Raw genomic sequence first — 19,263 nt, forward strand, 5'->3', positions numbered from 1 at the left:
TGTGTGTGTGTGTGTGTGTGTGTGTGTGTGTGTGTAAGACAGAGCACACACGTCCAAACTAAACACTTCATTCCTAATTAGGCCATTGGCCAGATGTTGTTTGCTCAACAGTCGATCCATAAATAACAATATATTTTGATACAGTGACAAGAAACAGCAACATATGGAGGAACGGAGAACGTGACAGCAGGGAGGGAGACAGGCTGGACAGTGAGCCGAGGCGATGGAGGTGGGGAACGGTGTGCTTTAATCGTCTATGAGAACATTTGAATGTCTAACCATTTCAAACGCACCGACAACACATTCAGATACACACAAAAGCACACATTTGAAATCTCCCAGCTTCCCAGACAGACAAACGCTTCATGCTACCTTGCAGGGGCAGAATGCTGACGTTGAAGTCTTCCAGCTGGCTGAGGGCGTTGATGAGGTCCAGTTCCTCTTGGATGGATGGAGGACAGTCTGTGATCAGCTGGAGACACCCCCTGATGAAGATAATAAGCAGTTAAAAACAGCAGGGAATGACTAATAATCTGTTCCATTGCTACCCAATCATATGACCTTGTGACACAAAGAGGAAGTCTGAATTTTAGGAGTACAGAAACTTAACTTTTCTAAGCACAGAAAGGGAAAATTGCTTAAATCTGTGCAAGCTGATGCACCTAAAAAGTGATGTAGTTACCTTCGGTCCATTTAATCTAACAGCATTGCGGAAAACTGTTGCAAAACATAACTTACCGCTTGACAAAATGAGTGGGAAGAACTAAAGGGGCTTTACTTAAATTGGTACACATTTCAGAGCTGTAGAAAAAAAGCGATTATCTAGCCTGAAGTCTGTGAAGTTTCAACATCATGATGAGAAACATGGCGACACTTTTCAAATGGATTTAAATACAAAGTCTAGACTAATTTGACAGATCTACAATAGAACAGTTTTCTCTTGAAACGCGAGCGGCACTCATTACCCTTAATAGGATTATGTAGCACATCATGCCGCATATATAACACTGAATGCGCAAATTGTGTGTGCCTGCAAGTGTATACACAGCAAAGTAAAATATACCAGCGAGTGAAAGAGGAAGAAAAAAGCAAAATGATTAATTTGCAAATAGCACAAATCCCAGATAAAATAGCAGCTTAAGAGTTCTGACGTCAGCACCAGTTGAGCGGAGACGAGGGAACTTGTCCTTGTGTGTTCGCTCAAGAGTGTTTTACTCTCGTGGTGGGTAAACAAAGACAACTGACAGAAATGTCTCATAATCCTTGTAAGTGTAATGAGAAACGCAACCTCTACTTCTTAAAAACACAGTGACTCAAAACTGTTGAGTAGAGTACACACACGCGCGCACACACACACACTCTGGAAAGCACTCCACACGCAGCTCCCCACTCTTTGAGCATGGCTGCTGTTCTTGCCAGGAACAAGAGGTTTGTCCTGGCATGGATGAGAGCAGAGGAAAGGGCTGTGGATGGGCGAATGAGAGACAGAAAGAGGGCATACTGATTATGTACTCGTGCTGTGAAGTATCTCCAGGCGAGCGTGTGTGAGTGTGTTTGTGTATTGACACAGCCTTAGAAAAGACATCAGTGGGGAAAAAAAAAAATTATCTATTTCGCTTTCAAGAGTCATGATGTGCTTTGCAGCATGTACACTGTGATTTCCAGATTAACTACTCTGTGCTAAACAGACACACGAGTTTGCAAAGAAGTTATCAATGGAGCACAGCAGCACACACCTTGCCCTTCATTTGCACCACAACATCAAACAGAAGTGTACTGACATCCTGGTTTTTTTTTCCCATTTATCGTCCAACATTTCTGTGTCATATACACTCAGGTTCTTTCCTACTCACACGAGGACTTGTGAGAGGAGCTTTCACACGTACGACAGAAACAACCAGCAACAAAAAGGATCAAAATCATCCCTGCTGGGCCCACATCTGCCTTATCTCCCTCCTTTCTTTTTCCTCACTAAGATGTTTTAACAACTTAAGCATCAAGTCCTATCAAGACCCTACGAATTGTAGGGTAAAGACCCCACAATCTTAAAGAGACAATCAGGCAATTTCCTATCAGCAGCACTTGGTGAAGGCAGAACTTCCTTTTAACAGGAAGAGGCTTCCAGCAGAACCAGCAGAGCCAGGCTCATGGAGAGGCAGCAATCCCCGCTTAAGGGTTGAGGGGAAAGAGAAGGTAAATGGTGAATGGACTGGCTCCTATACAGCGCTTTTCTACTCAGCATGAGTAGCAACCATTAAAAGTGCTTTATACATCCATACCATTCATACATTCACATCTACTCACACAAGCATTTTTGCTACGCCTTTTTTCTGCATAGGTGATTTCTATCTAACATATATGGCATTCAGACTCCAGCAGCCACCAATCTCCCAATTAGTAGATGACCTGCTCCTGAGCTACAGGAGAAAACACTGGCAGCCACCAGTACAGTTTTACCTAGATACATTAGATCCACTAGCCTAGATGCACCCATGGTATACATTTGAAAATTCTAATTGATTTTCAGAAAAGTTGACCTCTAACCTCGACCCTGAGTTCAAGATCACTGAGATTCAAACTTGTTTCAGTTTTTTAGTAGCTAAACGTATGCCATCAATTTAAAAAAAAAAAAAACCCAGGTGACTACATTCTTCATTTATCACATTCACAAGATTTTTCAGAAAACTTTACATCTTCATCTGACCTTGATGTCAAGGTTACCGGGACTCAAAATGTTTTGAGATTTTTAGTAGATGGAGTAGAATTTCAAAGTCCTACGTCGCATTGGTCTCGAGTTATCCAATTTAAAAACTCGGGTGTCCACGCTGTCCGCCCGCCCGGCAGGATGACAACAATACCTCATCAGCCTTTTATGGCTGAGCGGTAAAAAGTAAGGAACATACAACGACAAAACACAAAAGTGTCTGCAGACTGGGGACTTCCCATTTAATAAACTTTGATACATCATCAAACTTTGATGTATGCAGACTATAACGTGACAGGTTTCAACTGCCATTCCTCATTTATTTCTTTTCACAGCCAGTCCTTCTTGGCACAGTCATGATAACAGTTGTGGGATCATACAAATACACCTTCTTCTTTGTGTTGTTTTATTCTTGCAATATGAAGCATTTTGAGCTGCATGTTTTCACAAAAATTGCAACATAACTCCATTAAATTAAGCTTATTTAAGTAGTACGACTTAAGGATCATGCTCCAGTAATATGAAAACAAGGAGATGTAATGATTTATGGAGATTAAAGAAATCCTAATTAGAGGATATAAGATTTAGGGAAAAAATTCAACAAGCTATTAGAAGTTACCTCTGGAACAATGACAACGAAGAAGTAACACTTAATGTGTTACAGGAAGCAGTTTATAAGCAGATTGGGAAAAAGAACTACATAGAAAAATAAACACATTTATTAAACAAGAGATGGGAAGCAAAAATACATAGGAAATGGAAATATTAAAGAGAATCTTTCAAAAATGCTAAACTAATATAATTAGTGGATGATAAGGAAAAAGCTTTCACTTTTAAAAGACAAAAGCAGTATGGTAACTGCTCAGACCGTTGAAGCTGGTAATATACGGGCTAAAAAAAGCAAAAGAAGCAAGAAATCCTTTCCAAAATAAAGGATTTCTTTACCTTTAACACCCAACACTAACACTTGTTTTTCTTTTTAGTCTGTCCATGCATTTTCTGCTGCTTAGCAGGACAAGATGCCGGTCTGTCACAGAGCCCTTTACACTCACATTCACACCTATGGACAATCTGGAATCACCAATTAACCTAATGCACATGTCTTTGGACCATGGGAGTATCTGGAGAGAACCCTCAATGACACCGGAGAACGCGTCCCTCACAGATAAAAAGCTCCAGCCGGCTGCTGGATTCAAGCCCTAATCTTCTTGCTGTGAGGCACATATTAGAAATGTCATCAAAGTCCTTGTAGGGAAACAGAAAATGATAGTAATAAAAAGTAAACAGTGTTCAAAGGCATTAAAAGCACTCTGAGTAAAGGATGATTTTTTTTTTCCAAATTAAGCCAGCTAATAACAGCTGAATAACTTTCATAAGCCCTGCAAAAAAAGGAGCAGGGATACCCTCAGATGACCACAGTGAGTCCTGCTCATGAAGGCTCACATTTCTTTTGAAGAAGATCAAAAAGTGTTTACCTCAAGCGAAGCTGACCGACCATACTGATCAAATTTAGATCAAACCAGTTTTAAATGTGGCAGGTTAGTGTTAAGTAATGTTTCACTTACTTTGAATTTAGATTACGCAGCCTCAACAGCAAATATTAATGCTAAAAAGCATTCGGGTCACTATGATGGTCACTTAGTGGAAATATTGTACTCAGCCCTAACATGGTGTCTAACCAGATATTTACTCTGGATGGATATGCCTTTCAATGTACATATTAAACAAATATGTAGGACGGCTTTCCTGCAATTACGTAATATCCAATTCATTCACCTTTTTACAGTCCCTGTGTGTTCAGACACCATTCTCTGTTTAATCAATAGTTAATATTATTCTTCCACACTACTTTGTCCTGTCTCCCTCCCTTAACCCTGACTTTCCCCATCTCTTTGTGTTAAAAGTGAGTTTTTCCTCCCCACTTTCGCCAAGTGCTTGCTTATAAGGGGCTGTCTGATTGTTGGGGTTTTCTCTCAATTATTCTTGAGTCTTTACCTTACAAATATAAAGCACTCTGAGGTGGCTATCGCTGTGGTTTAGTGCTATATAAATAAAATATATATAAATAAAACTGAAATAAAGACGATTTTAAAAACAAAAAACTAATTCAGTCTATAGACTCAGGGTCTCATTCGTAAAAGTTGTCCAAAAAACTGCATCACTTAGCCGTCTGCACCCTGATCGGCTCAAGTTACCATGGTGACTGTGCCCTTCTAAACTGCTCGTTGCTCTGCCAATGCTAGCAGCTAAATTTCTTTGTTGTTTTATCACTGCAAAGGATACCCTTTTTTATATTTTGCATAATTACAAATATTTATTTTATATATATGTAAATTCATTCATGTACTAATCTGTTTTCTCATGTTTGTTCTTTTCTTTCTTTATCTTTCTGTGTGTTTATTCCCAGAAAATTATGATGCAAAGATTTTTATCGGTTTCAGGGGATCCCCATGTTATTTTAAGTCGAGTCTCTTTGTCCTTCTGCCCGTTGCTACTGACCACACTTATTTAGGGCAAAGTCAGGTGTAGTTTAACTGTCCTAGTGCGTGTCTTATTTAGCACACAGGGTAAAATGTGTGTCTGTGGAACAGTTATTTTAATCTAAAGGACACAGTCTGACCATTAGTTGGTGGGCAGCCAGTATGTGTGGACTATTAATTTCAAAGCACCACAGACATTTAACACACCATGTTTTATCCAACACCCTCACCCAAATAACGCACACGTGCACAGATTTACATGCACACACAGTGGAAGTGTTACAATTGATGGTGATGTCCAAACGTGTGGAGGGGGGTCTTTGTATTAGTTCCTATAAATGAATGACGACCCAATTACTGTCCCAATTCCCCACTAGGAACAGACGGCAAGGTTAGACACCCACCGGCCCCCCTCTGAGATCAGAGGCCAGCAACACACACACATGCACTTACATACACTGCTGTAAAAAGTATTGGGCCCTTCCTAATTTATTAGGTTTTTGCACTTAAACGTTTGAGATCATCAATCAGTTTTAATATTGGAGAAATATAGCCTGTTTAAATAAAAACTGGTTTTTTTAAAGGATAATTTTAATTATTTATTAATTGAGAAAATGCTAATTTCCCCATAAAAATAATAACTGGTTGTTTTCGTATTATCTTTTTTCCCTACACATGAAATCATCATTTAAATGCATCTTCTATTTACTCGAGTTATATTTGTCTAATTTTACTTGTTTGAGGATCCAAAGCGTGCAAGAGTGACAAATAAGCTAAAACCTAAGAAATCATTAGGGGACAAAAACTCATGGCACTGTGTATACAGTTCATGTAGTAGGTGAAAAATTATAATGAGACACCATTATTTTGTTCCTGGTCATAAGTGCCATAGAAGTGCAATAACATTCACCTACCTCCACAGAAGCAAACATTGTGTCTCACACATCACAAGCAAATAAACACTTCTTCTTTTTGGTAGTTACTGTACAAGTTTTGAAATAAATTTACCTTAATACCTTAAAGATAAAGAACTGGGGAAAGGAAATACTCTCTCTTTTCCTGCTCACCTGGCCAGCCCCATGCAGGGGTCTGTTAGCAATTTGGATGAGTTGAAGTACTCCCTGGCAGCAGCCAGCACTAATTCCACGCTGTTGTCATAGGCCACCTTCAGAGCATAACCTTTACCCCGAAAAGACAAGCTGACAGGAACATCCTGACTGACCTGGAAACATTAATACGAAATGTGGGGATTAGTGCGACAGCGAAATTAATTAATTTAATTAATAAGCAGTTTAATATTCGGACAACCCAGGGTGAAGCTGGAGTGTAATTCTGCGAAGGAGCGTCTTATTTAATGTACCTTGGAGCAGTGCATGAGCTGTCCTGCCAGGCGTATGTTCTCCACTCGGCTGGAGCACAGCAGGGACTCGACAAAAACCTGCAGCGGTCAGGGAGGAGGAGAGATATTATGCAGGGAGAGGCAGCGTTTAACCGAACAAAAGTTGTAACATTGTAGCACTCTAGTATTTTATCTGAACTCTCCCTGAGAGCGGTAACATGCAGCTTAATGTGTGAATTATAGACCACAGTGTCACCGAAGGCACAAAATGAAAATGCAGGCACATTAACACATTTAATTACACGTTTAATGTTAGTACAAGTCCTAACAATCTATGGATAATGCGTGTTTTGCATAAAACTGTATATAAATAATGGACAACAAGATAACGCTAATGAGGAACTGCTCTAAACAAGCGTTCGTCCCATTAGCCAGCTGAAGTGAATATTCTTTGCCAAAAAGTTTACAAAACCCACAATAAAACTTTTTGTTATGAGATCGTGATCACACTTGCTAATTTCAAGTTTTCCACAGTACAGCCTGATGTCAGTTTTGAAAATTATGAACTCAACTGGTGTGAAATAAATAAATATAAAAAGTGTCTTTGGTTCCTCAGTGAGATCCACCTGTCTCTAGCTAAAATTAGAATCCCAATTAAAATCAGAGTGAATACTGGATGCACCTTGCCAACACAAATCTTCCCAATATTACTGAAGTGTTTTACCTGATGGCACGTCTCTGGTTTTAGGCAAGTGTAAACGTTCTGCTGCATATCCAGCAGGTCCTGTAGTAGAACTCTCCACATATTCTCACTCACTGGAGGGTTTCTGGACACACACAAACGTTCAGCATGTTTGTGGCATTTATTTCTATGTGTCTATTCATACATGTGTACGTTTCAAAGCTCATACTTGCGGCCGGTGTGACGACACAGTTTGACCATTAGCTGGTGGGCTTCCTCGTCATTGTTCTGGCTGTTTTTCACATACGAGATGGGCTTCTGTAGACCATGTTTCTCCAGAACCTCAACCACACTGTTAGGCATTGGAATAGATGGACAAATATAACATGTAATCACTGTTGTCATTAAGGGGGAAACCACTAATATGATCACACAAACTAAGATTAGGAAAATCACACAATGAAACCACAACGAAAAAACAAAAGTTACATTTTTCAAAACATTAATTCAGGAAAAACAAAAAACACAAAGACAGGATGACTGGCATCAGTAAGCGTCACAGTTGGAAACGCCAAGCAAGACAAAAACATGGCAAAATGATACCTGTGAGCGATCCAAGGGAGAGAGACAGAAGACACTTAAACTCTAAGCTGTTTATTATTTTGGCAGCAGAAAGTCATTTGCGAGTCGCGGTGCAGATGGAGCAAACGTAGAGCAAGACTGAAGAGCAGCGTGATAAACTACACGTCAAAGTGACAGCACCTAGGAGCACGTGAATGCATGCAGGCTTATATGACCAAGGGACAGAGAAACAGTGAAAGCGTGTGTGCATGTGTGTCGGTGAGGGATTAGCATGGCACCACCAGCCTCAACAGGGTCGTGCTGCTACAGATGTTCACTCTCTGCTGCAACTCATTACCATAGTAAACAGGTGCCTCTGTGTGTGTGTGTGTAGCTATATGTGTGAGTGTAAGACATACAACAAGCCCTGATATTTACAACTGTGTTTGTGTGTGCATGTTTGCTCAAGTGTGAAGTGTCCATGTGTGTGTGTGTGTGTGTGTGTGTGTCGGAGGAGGGGGGGTCTGCATGTTCCTATGCACATATTAATGCACCAGCAAGTGGCAGCAGCTGAAAACGGCTTTCATTCTGGAGGCGCTCGGTAAGAAGACACTTTGCATTTACTGCCTGATTCATCTGGATACGAGCGTGTGAGTCACTGCGCTTCAACACAAACGTACACGAACACACTACCCCCACCTCCCACCCCGGCGTGTGTTTGTGCATAGCTGCCTATGTCTGTGTGCAAATATGTGAGTAAACTTGTATGTGAAAGGACACACTAAGCCTTAACGCTGCTTCCTGTTGCTGCTTCCTCCTCCTCCTCTTCATCATCATCCACATTCCCATTTCCTTCAGGCTCCTGCCCTCCTTCCCTCCCCCAATCCCCACCTTCATCCTTCCTCCTCATCAGTGCTTTGTGTTTGCAAGTTCACCCTGAGGAGCAGGGTGGATGAGAAAGAGAGAGAGAGGCACATGGCCGATTTAAACCTGTAACAGAGAAATTGCCTGAGCTTGTGCCATGGGACACACACCGGACTCTTGATACTGAGCATGTGCGTAAGTTGTATGTGTACCCACCCACCACCCCCATCCAATCAGGCACATATAAAGGGAGGGAAGCAATAAGCATTTCTACACATTGAACGTTTCCAAAGCATTGCAGCAATAATCACAAAAACTAAAGAGCTGTTCCTCCCAACAATTTATGTGCCCTGCCAATAAATACAGACAAGAAATATTGGAGTGTGAATACTTAAGTTTTTGTTGTTTTTTTTTTTAAAGTAAGATCAAAACACACAATGTTAAATCGAGTCTATTACAGGAAAAGAAAAAGCAGCAAATCCTCATACCTCAAAGTCTGGAACCAGCTCTGATTTGTAAATCCAACTGTTTGTGCTGACAGAAGACAACAAGAGAGAGGAGGAAGTGAAAGCTGACAGACTGTATTACTTTACCTCAGGTGCTTCTCAAGTTTGTCCACCTGATCATGGAGTGATGGAGTGATGTCTGTCTGTGGCCTGTAGAACAATAAAACACACAAAAAGAGTTGTTACTTCTCTGTAAGTCTGTGTTTCTAAAATTAAATTGGAATAAATAAAGTAGAACGCAAAGTAGGAAAAAGATTTGCATCATAAAGTGTACGCCTAATCCCCAAGCGCATGCCTGTGTGCGTATTTATGGCAGTACAGTTTCTACACTGTACCGTAAATGTGTGCGTATGTGGTCAACCAGTGAGGCTGTACTGATTTTCCACTAAAAATAAAACCCCATGATGCTTTGCCTTGAGGCAAAGGATTTTGGGTCAGGCTGGCCTGCGCCCCACTAGAGTACTGACCCTGATGAAACAACCTTCTGTTTATGAGCATCAGTGACTGTGAATGTGTGTCAGTGAGCGAGTGAGGGTTGTTTTTTTTTTGTTTTTTTTAAATGTATCTATTTATTTATTTGTTCATTTAAAAATAAAAAATCTGACCTTTCCATTTCTCTGCTTTTTCACCCCCATCTCTGACTGTCTGTGCATCTCCACCTCCAGCTCCAGCTCTTCCTCTTTTTAATACCCATTTCTCCCTCATTCTATTTTTTCCCTCTCCTCAATCACTGTCTAATCCCTTGTCCATTTTTGGATTTCCCACTCTCTAAGGGTGAACGCACGTTACATTCTTCTGAGCAGATTTAGACCTAATTAAGCTGTCTCACAAGAAATATCAGAAAATTGGGTTGAAACTACTAAGTCATGGTTTCTCTCCTAGCTTGCAGAAATCTGTAATATTCTTGGCCGGGGTAGCAATTTTCAGCTTAGTAAGTCAGACACATCACTCCTGAGAGAAATGCTAAATTGAAGGCATTGCATATACAGTATAGCACCTTGCAGCACTCCTAAACCAAACACTGCAGAAAGCTGGCCTGTCTAGCAGAAAGGAAATGTTTAGTCTGAAATGCATATATGGGTATTATGCTCACCGAAAGCAAAAGTGTAACCATAAAGCGATTTTTTTTAATGGAGTGTTCATTAAAACTTGCAATTTATTATATATTATAAAGCAATTAAATATTAAATGAGAGACATAAAGAGGGTAACTTGTACAATATACAGTAAAATATACTGGGGGTGATCTATAAAAGTTGTGGTTGTTTCTAGAAACAGCTGTAGTCAGTTCCTTCATTTTAATATCAAGCAGCATTAAAAATCAATGCAACTAGCAGTAAACCACGTGTCGCAAACATAAGGAAATCAGTTTTCTGCATCCTATTTAAATATTCTCCTCTTTTTACTTTGCGCCATGAGAAAAAAAAAAAAGTTTGTCATTGTGCTCTTTTTGTAAAGATCAACTACTTGGTACTTTCTTGGTACTTTTAAAAAGAAATAAAGGAAATAAACTCTTTTGGGGGGAAAAAAATTAACTAACTAAAACAATTTTGCAAACTTGGAAAACTATTCAATTCAATTAAAATATGCCTGATGAGGCATGGATGGGCATGTTTATTGAGACTGGATGTTTACAAGACTGTGAGTCAACAGCATTCAAACGGTTCTGTGTTTTTATTGTAATAACTGCACTGATTTCTATAAATGTTGCCTCTTTCATATCCCTACATATAATAACAATAAGAAGAAGAATTAAAAAGGCTAAAATTAACACTGAATCTAATAAAAACTAAACTAAAAACAAAACAAAGAAAATAAATAAATAAATAAAACGTCATTAGATGATACAAAACTATAATAAGTCTGCTAACAATTTGTCAACGAGAAGCTTTTTCACATTTAAATGGATCATGGGTTAAAGTATATCTTTGAAAACAAATAGCTAGCTAAATACACTGTAAAGTAATAGCAGTGCTCATATTTGGATAATCAATAAAATAGCTACATTTATCGATGTAAACTTCACTGATAGTAAAAGAAGTAATATTAATACGGGTGCTAGCAATGTATACATTATTGAGTAGCTTTTCAGGATTAGCTAGTGTGCCATTAAGGTAAAAACAGATCCAACAATTTGTTTGTTGCTGATTGCTTAGAAATGCTAATAAGATCATAAAAAAGGTTTATGTTCATGTTTTTTTAAGGAGGGAAAATACATTTTTGTGATTTAAATAAAGTAACCCAGCAAATAGCTACATTAATAATATTATGGAATATTATGATAAGGAAAAGTGGAAACCAGAACATCAATGATGTAGTAGCTCATCAGTGAAAATTCTTGTGAATTGTAAATGGACAGATTGATGATGGATAACTCACCATGACATGTGCTAAAAAAAAAATGTATCTTTAATTCACAACTTTAAAATGTAAAACCGACACGCTTATCTGTCTGCGTTACACTTGCTCAGTTTAGTGGAAGGCTGCACTGCGGCTGAAATCATGTCCCCAACCAAACATTGCTTGTTGCCCATAACAGTGACTTGTTTCAGTACAGTTATCCCCACTGTGGCATTATTTAGGGGAAATAAATACATGCCACTCACAGCAATGCATATCAAACTGGAGCTACGTGAGCCAGTTGCTAAAGGAAAAAGATCTAATTGCTGAAAATCATGGCTGTCATACTGTAGCAAGTGAACAATAAACAACAAAGCTCGCCAAAAGTGGTCATTTAATTTCTCAAATAATGTGCACACTGGATGGATAATTCTTCCAAGAATAAGTCATTAGGATTAATTTCAGCTACTCGACACTCTAATGACCCCCCCCCCCCACCCCCCATCCTCAGCCCTTCACTATCCGCTCAGTCTCCTTCAAATGCACTACATACCCACACAGCCTCATGGGGAACCTAAAGGACAGCCTCTCTTGCTATATGAAATAAAATGTGCTGCAGAAGAGGTGGGGGAGAGAAAGGCAGAGACAGCAATACCATCAGGTAGGAAATACTGTGTAGACTGTAGCTACGCTAACTGATGGCTCCTTGGAGTCAGAGCTAAGCGTAAAAGAGAGAAGAGGAGGAGGGAAAGAAAGTTACAAGGGGAGAGGAGCAGCAGCTAAGGCAGTAGTTAGGTTTATTGATAGGTCCTAAGAGAGATGGAAAGGTGAAAGGAAAGGAAAAAGGTGGGTTGCTTGGAAGCAATGTATTCTTGTGGGCGAGGCAGCGCCGGACTGCTTTAATATCCTTATATCATGGCTTATCTAATGTATAAAGCTTACTTCTGTCATTACCAGAATATGCCCAATTGACTTGCTGACTTGTGCGTTATCGTGCACAGCATCGTGTGTGTGCGCGATTTGTGTGCGATTTGTGTGCGATTTGTGTGCGTGGATGCGTGCGTCTGACCCGTAGCCCCTCTGTGGCAGACACTCCAAGATTTCATAACACAGGCTGAGCTGGTCGTCTCTCTCACAGCTGTAGATGCACTCCAAAGCGACCTCCATCAGCTGGTCTGGGTCCCCGATAATCTTCTGCTGGCACTGGAGGAGAGAAGAATAAGAGTCAGTATGTGCATATCAATGTGTGATTGACCCCGTAATTTATTTGTACCTACACACTGAAGCATTGCATCAATTTAAGCATTTTCTTCCTCTGGAGTGTTTGTGTGTGTGTGGTTCATGGCTTCTAATGGCCCAGAGACCTGTCCTTGGCTGCGTCCTTATGGGGTCATAAATAAAGCATTTACAGCGCAGGGGCAACAACATCGGCCTTGACATCACACAAACAGCCAGAGCTGCAATGTCTACGTGGATGTGCTTTCATTTTCCTGTCCCTCCATTTATGGTTACCCAAGTGTGACGCCGACTACACTAGTGCATTGTGTGTGTGTATGTATACGGATACTTGCATCAGGTTTGGAGTGCTTGAAAATGATGAGGGGCAGGGTGAGGTCTTCCTGGGCCAGGCTGACCAGGTATTCTCTGAGCAGAGATTTAGCAGAACCCTCTTTCTGTCCCTCACAGCGATGCAGGAATGGCACCATCCACTGGAAGGAGTCTTTCACGTAGTGCTCGGTGCTGGACTGATAACAGAAAGAAATTCAAGATACTTAAAGATGCAATTCAGGCAGGATACTAAAAATAATGAGACCTAGTGTGTTGAATAGATAATTCACTTAAAGTGAGTAGTATTCTACTGGTAGGAATTTTAGCCTAAGAAACTCTAGTCACTGATTTTATGCTCTTCATTTGTTGCGCTTTACATTTACATGTTTATGTAAATAAAATGAACTTAGCTCTTCCAATAAAGGAGAACCTCTGGGTGGAATGGTTGTTAAATTCATTTGTTTTCTTTTATATAAAAGACTATTAATGAGTTATATACCTTTCTGTTTGCAGTCATATAGCATATACTCCTAGGGGCTAAATTTAGAAAGCCAATCAGTCAGTTGCACAAAAATGATTGTGAACTACATGGAAATAATGGAAATACTGCACTGATCACAAATAACAAGGGGTCTGAGCTTTCTCTAAATCACACACTGATTAAACTACCAACACAGAGACACACATATTTCACCGAGCTAAGCCTTTCTGGCTTTTGAGAGCCTGCTGACATGTCACCAGGTTTCTGATCCAAACACCAAGCAGTTACATAGCACAAGCTGAGCTAATTTCCACAGTGAAAAAGACAGATTTTGCACCAATCACCTATAAATTTCCTACAGCATCCTCTCCAATAGCCAACTTTGGGAGCAGCAATTTTGTGATGCTGTACCAGTGAAGGCTTTTTGGCATTTGGCATTAGGGCACTAAAAGTAATGACGCTATAAAAATGCTTTATAAAAAGCCATTATCAGTTTTTATTGATCAATTAACTTTATATGGATTTCAGTAAAAAGAAAAAAAATCAAATAAGCATTTGATGCAGCCACCCTTTGCCTTTAAGAGGTACTCATACTCATTTTATTTATTTATTTTTTGAAGGGATTTGGCAGGTAAACTGTTCTAATCACCTTGAAGAACTTGCCACAGTTCTTCAGTGGATTTATGCCATCTCGAATGCCTCCGTCTCTTTATGGCATCCAGACTGAATCCAAGATGTTGAGATCAAGGCTCTGTGGGGGTCATACCATCTGCTGCAGTGCTCCTTGTTACAAGCCGCAACAGCATGGTTGGTATTGTTCTCAGCTTGCGACTATGAGTGTGCATGTGTGTGTCGCAAGTCAGCTTGCGACTATGAGTGTGCATGTGTGTGTGTGTGTATAAGTTTGAGTATCATCATTACGTAAAGTGGTCCAGGAGACAAAACTACTACTAAAGGTGGTTTTACTTTGTCTTAATGTGTCTTTCTGGGTAGTAATCGATATCAAAATGAAGACAAAGTTTAACCCTTTGTTTACCAATATTTATACATTGCTAATGTACTTTAGTTTTTACGTTTGGCTGTAAAATGAAAGAAATCATTCCGGATCTTTCAGGAAGCATTTGTGTACATTGTAAAATCTTGACACAGCTGATTTTTTTCCTGTCCATGTTCAGACAGCATTATCTTGTGAATGCTTTCTGCAACCACGATTCACCTCATATCCCCAGAAAGCTAGTCTTTGCTTCTTCTGGCAAATTAAGGGTTAAAAGTGAATGTAGTCCAAAAGTTTAAACTTTTAACCAAGACAATAATACTGACACTGTTGTGATCCCAATACAAGGAGGACTCTATTTAGTCCTGTTCTTAAAAGTTCTGTTCTTATTAGAGTTATCAAGCTGCAGAATGAATTTGGGAATGATGGGATGTCTGCACGATGGTGCTGTGTTACAGATAAGAACGCAAGACATGAGTGTGTGCGTGTGTGTGGAACATCAAGGAAAGTTAGTCGAATATTTTTTTTTCTCTGTTTTTGAATGTTTGTTAGAAAATTGCAAAGTACTTCAAACCGCATTTACATGAAATTGTGCCATGCAATTAAGCCTGAACTTGAACCATAATAGCTGCAGTATGTGGGCTGCAATGTGATTTGAGCAGATGCATGTCAAGTTCGTGCAAGGCCTTGCACCCACCTTGCGACAGCTCTGACTCAGGATATACAGATAAGAGAGCATCAGCGGGAAAAATGAGATTCAAAATAAATAAATAAATAAATACTTGAATGCTAAATGCAAACTTGCACACCCACGCACAACATTTTTGCTTTGCTCTACTGTCTCTCTGATAAAGAAAGACATCAGACGCAGGCAAAGAGGGAGATTTAATCTAGGCGAGTTTGGTAAACACTCAAACACACACAACCACACACACAGACAGACACATGTACATACACACACAGAGCGTCCAGAGGGAGTACCAGTCAAACAGCATGTGTTAGTGCAGTCAACAACATTTGCTGGCTGCCTGCCTGTGTGGCAGATACTACTGGCAATGGGCCTCATAGGCTAAAGCTGGCAGTTATTAGCTACAATTTAGAGGACAGCTCATATTATGTACTCCAAGGGGACTTGTAACTGTAGTACCTGCTATATAGAATAGCTTTCATAGCTCTCATGTTGCTGTTGGAAAGGAAGCTCGTATCATCAAATATGAGTGATTTCAGGAATGAAAAGGAACTAATTTACTTGGAGGCTGCCATTCAATTAGTCTTTTAAATTTTTCTGTTTGTTGCCTATTCCAGTTGCAATTAGCATAAATTATGTTTCTTTAAGCAACAATCAAGGACAATAAAGTAACTATAAAGTGGAACTGTATGAAGAAATGTAATGGCAGAGAAATGGGAGGCAAGCTTTCTATTTGTTCAGACAATGAACACCCAGACAGGCTGTGAAACAAAGCAAGCGGGCTGGGAAACGCAATTTAACAGCATCGCGTGAGGAAAACAATGTTTTTCAACTGAGAAAAAAAAAAAGAAAGAAATTATTTGCATTTGAAAAGGATAAAAGAAAGAAATTATGAAATGAATGGCATTCATTATAATGAAGATAAAAACAAAGACAATTAGAAACAGTAAAAAGTTTGGACACACGTACCGAATGTGTCCAAACTTTTTATTGGTATTTTATCTTCCAGTTTTTGTACAGAGCTTTTCAGTTACCAGACCTGCTGTGCATACATGATTTTGTGCAGCTAAAAGTATAACCGTTTCTGTGGTGGGGGTCAACCTTTCCCAGTGTGCAGTTAAGCAGGTGGAAAATTAAGTCACGTACGTTTTTCATGAGCAGGCGGAGTTTGTCAATGTCGCTGAGCTGCTGAAAATCTTTAAGAGTCAGACCCAGTTCACATGATGTCTCATACACAAGTGTTTCCATGGTGACCAAGTCATCGCATAATCGCTCCAGCCCGGGGATTTCCCGCTCCTTCCCAAGACGCACCAGCGACAGGGCGCAGTCCACCTGAGACAAGAAACAAAGAAAACCAAATGAAAAACACGCTTGAAAACAGGTTAGAGGAGGCTGACAGCATGAATTCTACTTAAAAGTACATTGAAAAAGAAAAAAAAAAAAAGACAAGATCAGTGGTCAACATCACACTTTCACTAACTTCTTAGCGTCTCCTATACTTGGACGTTTTAAGGAAGGAGCACTGTCAGTGAGATATTAAACACACTGTTACTGTGCCTCAGATTGGGTACTTTCATACTTCCATAATATCTTCAGTGCATGCATTCGTTCACACTGTGTATCACAAGTACACAGATGGTGTTGTGATAAAAGACCTGATAAAGGTCAAACGGTCGAGTGTGAAACAATGCACTGTACACTCAGTGGCTGCCGTTTTGGCAACGTGGGAGAAAGAACGAACGAATTTCCAGCCAGCTGTACCAAGATCTGTTGTCTCAGCTTACATGATAAAGAGCATATCAGCACTTCCATTGTTTAACAAAAGAAACGCGTTCATAAACCACCAACAGCATAATTGTCAACAGTGATGAAAAATTTGCCATGCATACTTTGGGGCAACACCACCCCCTCACAGGAACAGGTTGAATAGGTTAGTTATAGGGGTCACTACTCTGGAGCCAGTGGAGGTGGTTCAGGCTTCTGACTTGGAGTAGTTATGTCCTACTGGGAGGAGATCCCAATACACGTTATTGAGATTACATCTCTCACCTGGCTGGAGAGCACATTGGTACCCCGTGTCTGCTTAGACTGCTGACTCCGCAACTTGAATGGCAATAAAATGTGTCAACAGAGAGCATGTTATGTAATTTATGGAGCACTTTAATAGTTTCATGTTGTGAGTTAGATGAGAAGACTCTAGGGGCATCTATAGAAATGAAATCAAGCTAATCTTGGTTTCACACTCCCAAAGAATGTGTTCCAGGACTGTGCAGGCTCTTTGAGATGTTCTGTCCCGAATTTCCTCTTCTTCTGTGCAACCAGTGGTTTTCGCCTTGTTTTAAAGCCTCCGTGCTTCTATTGATGAAGGTGTGTTAAACTCCTTGAATTAAAGCTAAAAATCTTCAATCACTTATGGATTTGCTCAATTAACATCCATAGTGTTGGTGTACAGAAACAAAACTAGAAAAGTCATTATTGTTTGAATACTTATGGGCCAAACTGTGTATACACACACACACACACACACACACACACACACACACACACTAACCCAACCTCTTAACCATGACACTTGGGCAGAAGGCAAATAAAAAGCCTGTTTGCAGTAATGTTCGTTCAATAAAAATTGTTGCCGAGATAACTGGATTGGGACGTGGAAAAAACAATATCCCGTCCAATCCAAAAGCAAATAATAGCTGTCAGTCATTACTAATATCCAATCATTAGACCTTCAGCAATAAAACATTGAGGTTTTGGGCTTCCTGCTGCTCCTAATCGATACAATTCCATCCAGAAAAGCAACCAATCAATATGCAACCAGCTATATGCCGGCAATACGCCCAGCCAATTGATGCTCGGCCACCTGTGGATGTTAGCCAATCAATAGCAGATGCTGCTGGGTCCTGCGGTGATGATTGCCTTTTCTACACCTTTTAGAGACAGCGCACACGTCCTTGCTGCATCTTTCCTACACAAAGGCACAAGTGCCCACAGGCACACAGAAACACACAGAAACACAGATACACAATCAATGCAATCTTGTTGTCTTCAGCTTATCTCAACACACATTACTTATTGTTGAATAAATAACTGCATGTCTTCATTTGCAAAAAGTATCCCCACAAACACACACACATTCAACCCAAAACCCAAATCACCTTGACTCAGAGTCTGAGCAATTAGATACAATGAGAGGGGGAAGTCTATTGATCTAACTGTGAGTGTAGATCCTCCTCGTTCTTTCCGCTCCTCCCTGCTCTCCAGAGATAGATTCCCCAGCTAACCACAGACAATTCAGATGTTGAAATCTCACACTTTTTAATTACGACCTCATCTCCATCCCCTCCCCTCGTCTTTCTGTAACACGACCCTCTTTCTTTGTGCTCTCCCCCCCTCGCCACAACGGCAGATTTCACTCTTCACTGTAATATTCCAACTCAATTTGATGCTTCTTTGTCTCTCACCCTCGTCCTATCACACTCCTTTCTTTCAAACGGAATTTTTACATTTTCTCATCAGCTCTGCTCAATTTTAATCCTGTTCCCTTCCCTCCCACCTCTTCCAAGTAACAGTCACCACACTAGCCTCCATTTGAACTCCCAGTCTGCCCCTTTGCCTTTTCTGTATGCCAGCCTCCCCACGCTCTGTCTTGTTTTCAAAGCCACCCTCTCATTTTGTGTCATTTCGTTGCCAGCACAACAACCACTTGGTTTTAATATCCTTTATTCCTACCCTTTTACCCCCTTATAACTGGTGATTTTCTTCCCCACAGACAGCTCTTTCCATGAGATTGCTTTCCCTTTTTATCTCCACACCTATCTGTGCTGCCCTCTCCTCTTTCTGTGTTTGTAATACACTAACCTAACAAGGGCTGTTGCATCGGCCCAGCATTTATCTCCTCTTTCGGCTGCACTTCCATTCTCTGCTTGCCCTAGCTCGTGTCTCTCTCTGAGTCATCTTGTCAATCTTCCCATCAGTGTCTCGCCTCCTGCCACTTTGTGACTGGTTTAGAACACTCCAGCTTCCTCTGATGTGGCTCCTTTTAATCAAGCCCCATTTTACTCCATTAAAACGCTC

General features: G+C 40.3%; 1 protein-coding gene across 1 annotated transcript in view; it reads right to left on the bottom strand.

Annotated features, from left to right (window-relative positions):
- Positions 1–19,263, bottom strand: part of nbas (NBAS subunit of NRZ tethering complex) — a 186,909-nt gene that overhangs the window by 121,835 nt on the left and 45,811 nt on the right. The window contains exons 23-31 of the mRNA XM_013913956.1: positions 16,333–16,518; positions 13,047–13,220; positions 12,545–12,678; positions 9,224–9,286; positions 7,435–7,557; positions 7,248–7,350; positions 6,545–6,622; positions 6,252–6,406; positions 373–485 (exon numbers count right to left, since the gene is read on the bottom strand). Coding sequence (XP_013769410.1) covers positions 373–485; positions 6,252–6,406; positions 6,545–6,622; positions 7,248–7,350; positions 7,435–7,557; positions 9,224–9,286; positions 12,545–12,678; positions 13,047–13,220; positions 16,333–16,518 — 1,129 coding nt within the window. The remainder of the gene's footprint in view (positions 1–372; positions 486–6,251; positions 6,407–6,544; positions 6,623–7,247; positions 7,351–7,434; positions 7,558–9,223; positions 9,287–12,544; positions 12,679–13,046; positions 13,221–16,332; positions 16,519–19,263) is intronic.

This window comes from Pundamilia nyererei, unplaced genomic scaffold (assembly GCF_000239375.1).
Source record: "Pundamilia nyererei isolate P.nyererei 1_Seehausen unplaced genomic scaffold, PunNye1.0 scaffold00161, whole genome shotgun sequence".
Lineage (NCBI taxonomy): Eukaryota > Metazoa > Chordata > Actinopteri > Cichliformes > Cichlidae > Pundamilia > Pundamilia nyererei.